At 45.0% G+C, this 2,500-nt stretch overlaps 1 protein-coding gene across 2 annotated transcripts in view; it reads right to left on the bottom strand.

The window, feature by feature from the left end:
* ptdss1a (phosphatidylserine synthase 1a) overlaps positions 1–2,500 on the bottom strand; it is a 16,205-nt gene that overhangs the window by 5,361 nt on the left and 8,344 nt on the right. For both annotated transcript variants that reach the window (XM_080857738.1, XM_080857739.1), the window contains 2 exons: positions 858–923; positions 328–427 (listed from right to left, as the gene is read on the bottom strand). In XM_080857738.1, the coding sequence (XP_080713864.1) occupies positions 328–427; positions 858–923 (166 nt within the window). The remainder of the gene's footprint in view (positions 1–327; positions 428–857; positions 924–2,500) is intronic.

Here is a 2,500-nt window from a genome sequence, read left to right as displayed (position 1 = left end):
GCAGATTAGCCTGTTCCTTTAAAACATAATAAGGGCAGTGAATACATTGTAGGCCTAAATATTAGGATTGTTGTCAAATTCAGATTGTGTTTGTAAGACGGGATTTTTAAGGAGATCAGACAATTTGACCGGTGAGCTCTAATATTTTCGGACATTTCAATTTTTTTCCGGACAAAGACCGGCAATTACCGGACAACGGAAACGCTGGCGCACACACTCACACGCAGACTCACACACTCACCCACTTCAAGACGCACATGCTCACGCACACACACACACACACACACACCCACTCTCTCTCTCTCTCTCTCTCAAACACACACTTACCAGACACAGGAGCCAGAGGAAGACGTAGAGGCTTTGAGTCTTAGAGAACAGATCCTGTCCAAACTTCACAGCCGCAAGAGCCTCCAGAAATGCTATCGCTCTGAGAGAGAGAGAGAGAGAGAGAGGAGAGAGAGGGACAGAGAGAGGAGAGATGGAGAGATAGAGAGAGAGAGGGGGAGAGAGAGAGAGAGAGAGGAAGGGTGGAGAGCGAGAGGGGGGCAGAAAAAAATAAACAGTAGAAATGTCAATGTCTTTTCTCAGAAACAGCTGTGGGTAACACAAACGTCAGAGACACACTCACACAAACGCATGCACACACACCCGCACGCACCCACACACACATGTACGCGCTGACATGCACGCACAGACATTCACACACACACACACACACACTGCAGTCCTCTGCTGATACACACACACACGCAAACAGAAAGTGCTTTATTGACATTCAGAATCTCTAATACTTAACCTATGCTGCAAATGACACACACACACACACACACACACACACACACACAGGTGAGACTCACCCAAAGACCCAGCACTGGGTCCCCACCCTCTTACACTGAGTGTCAGTCAGGTAGGCGTAGTACTGTCTGAGGAGAGAGAGAGAGAGGTTTATAGAGGGGAGCAGAGAGAGAGAGGGTGTATGTGTGTGTGTGTGTGTGTGTGTGAGTGTGTATATCAGCAAAGGACTGCAGTGTGTGTGTGTCTGCGGAGAGAGAGAGAGAGAGAGGGTGTACGTGTGTGTGTGGGTGTGTGTGTATATCAGCAAAGGACTGCAGTGTGTGTGTGTCTGCGGAGAGAGAGCGAGAGAGAGAGAGAGAGGTTATGTGTGTGTGTGTGTGTGCGTGTGTGTGTGTTTGTGTGTATCAGCAGAGGACTGCAGTGTGTGTGTGTGTGTATCCGCAGAGGACTGCAGTGTGTGTGTGTGTGTGTGTGTGTGTGTGTGTGTGTGTGTGTGTGTTTATCAGCAAAGGACTGCAGTGTGTGTATCAGTGTGTGTGCATCAGTGTGTGTGTATCAGTGTGTGTGTGTGTATCAGTGTGTGTGTATCAGTGTGTGTGTGTGTGTATCAGTGTGTGTGTATCAGTGTGTGTGTGTGTGTATCAGTGTGTGTGTATCAGTGTGTGTGTGTATCAGTGTGTGTGTGTGTGTGTATCAGTGTGTGTGTGTATCAGTGTGTAGGGATGGGAACCGAAACCCGGTTCTTGTTTAGAACCGGTTCCTAATGAGCCGAATCTTTGGAATCGTTAGCCAAATTCAAAACCGGGTCTGTAAACGGACCTCTGTGACGTCTTCCTTTAAAAAAATCAGACCGCAGCAGAAATGGCAACTAGACAGAAGCGATCTAAAGTGTGGCTTTATTTCACTCGAACAAATGCAAACATGGTCACTTGTAACGTCTGTAAAACATGTATTTCGTCAAAGGGAGGAGGTACATCTACTATGAATAAGCACTTGAGCACACAACATGGTATTAAATTACAAGATTGTCATGTTTTTGACTAACTAACGACGGCGCTTCATCCCTAACTTACCAAGGTAAACTCCTCAAAATGTTTTATCATAACGGTGTTACTCGTGTGTTATCAGCAAACGTTTGCGTTGTCGTGTTAACAACCATAACTAAACTTAGCATTTAATTGCTTAACAGAATGGGCGATGTTGGACATTGTCATATAACGTAGGCTAGCTTAGCTGTAGAATCTTCTAATTTCAGCCGTTGGCTTGAGGCAGAGGCAGTGCTTGCCTCCCCTCTGTTGGTTCTAGAAAGTTTGTGATAACACACGAGTAACACCGTTATGATAAAACATTTTGAGGACTTTACCTTGGCTTGGTAAGTCAGGGATGAAACGCAAAAGACTCTGTTAATAATGGCGTTGCCTAGCAACGCGTGCAGCTCCCTAGATATGGATACGTTTCTCTTTCAATTCAGTGGCAGCAATAGTTAAGTTTTAAATATACTGAGTGCCTAGTTTGCGAATCATCTTTGTTCAAATACGTATGTGAGGCATTGTGTGCATGATACAAGTAGGTATGTTTCAGTACGTTATTGTGTTTGTAGTGGGTTCTACATTGCTATTAGAAGCGTTAACCATAATAGTTCGCAATTAGCCATACAACCAAGCAACCTACAAGAAAATATACAGTCCTTCAGTTTACTCAATAA

This window comes from Sprattus sprattus (assembly GCF_963457725.1).
Source record: "Sprattus sprattus genome assembly, chromosome: 19".
Taxonomy (NCBI): domain Eukaryota; kingdom Metazoa; phylum Chordata; class Actinopteri; order Clupeiformes; family Clupeidae; genus Sprattus; species Sprattus sprattus.
Note: the sequence above shows the minus strand (reverse complement) of the source record. Positions and strands in the feature narration are given on the sequence as shown.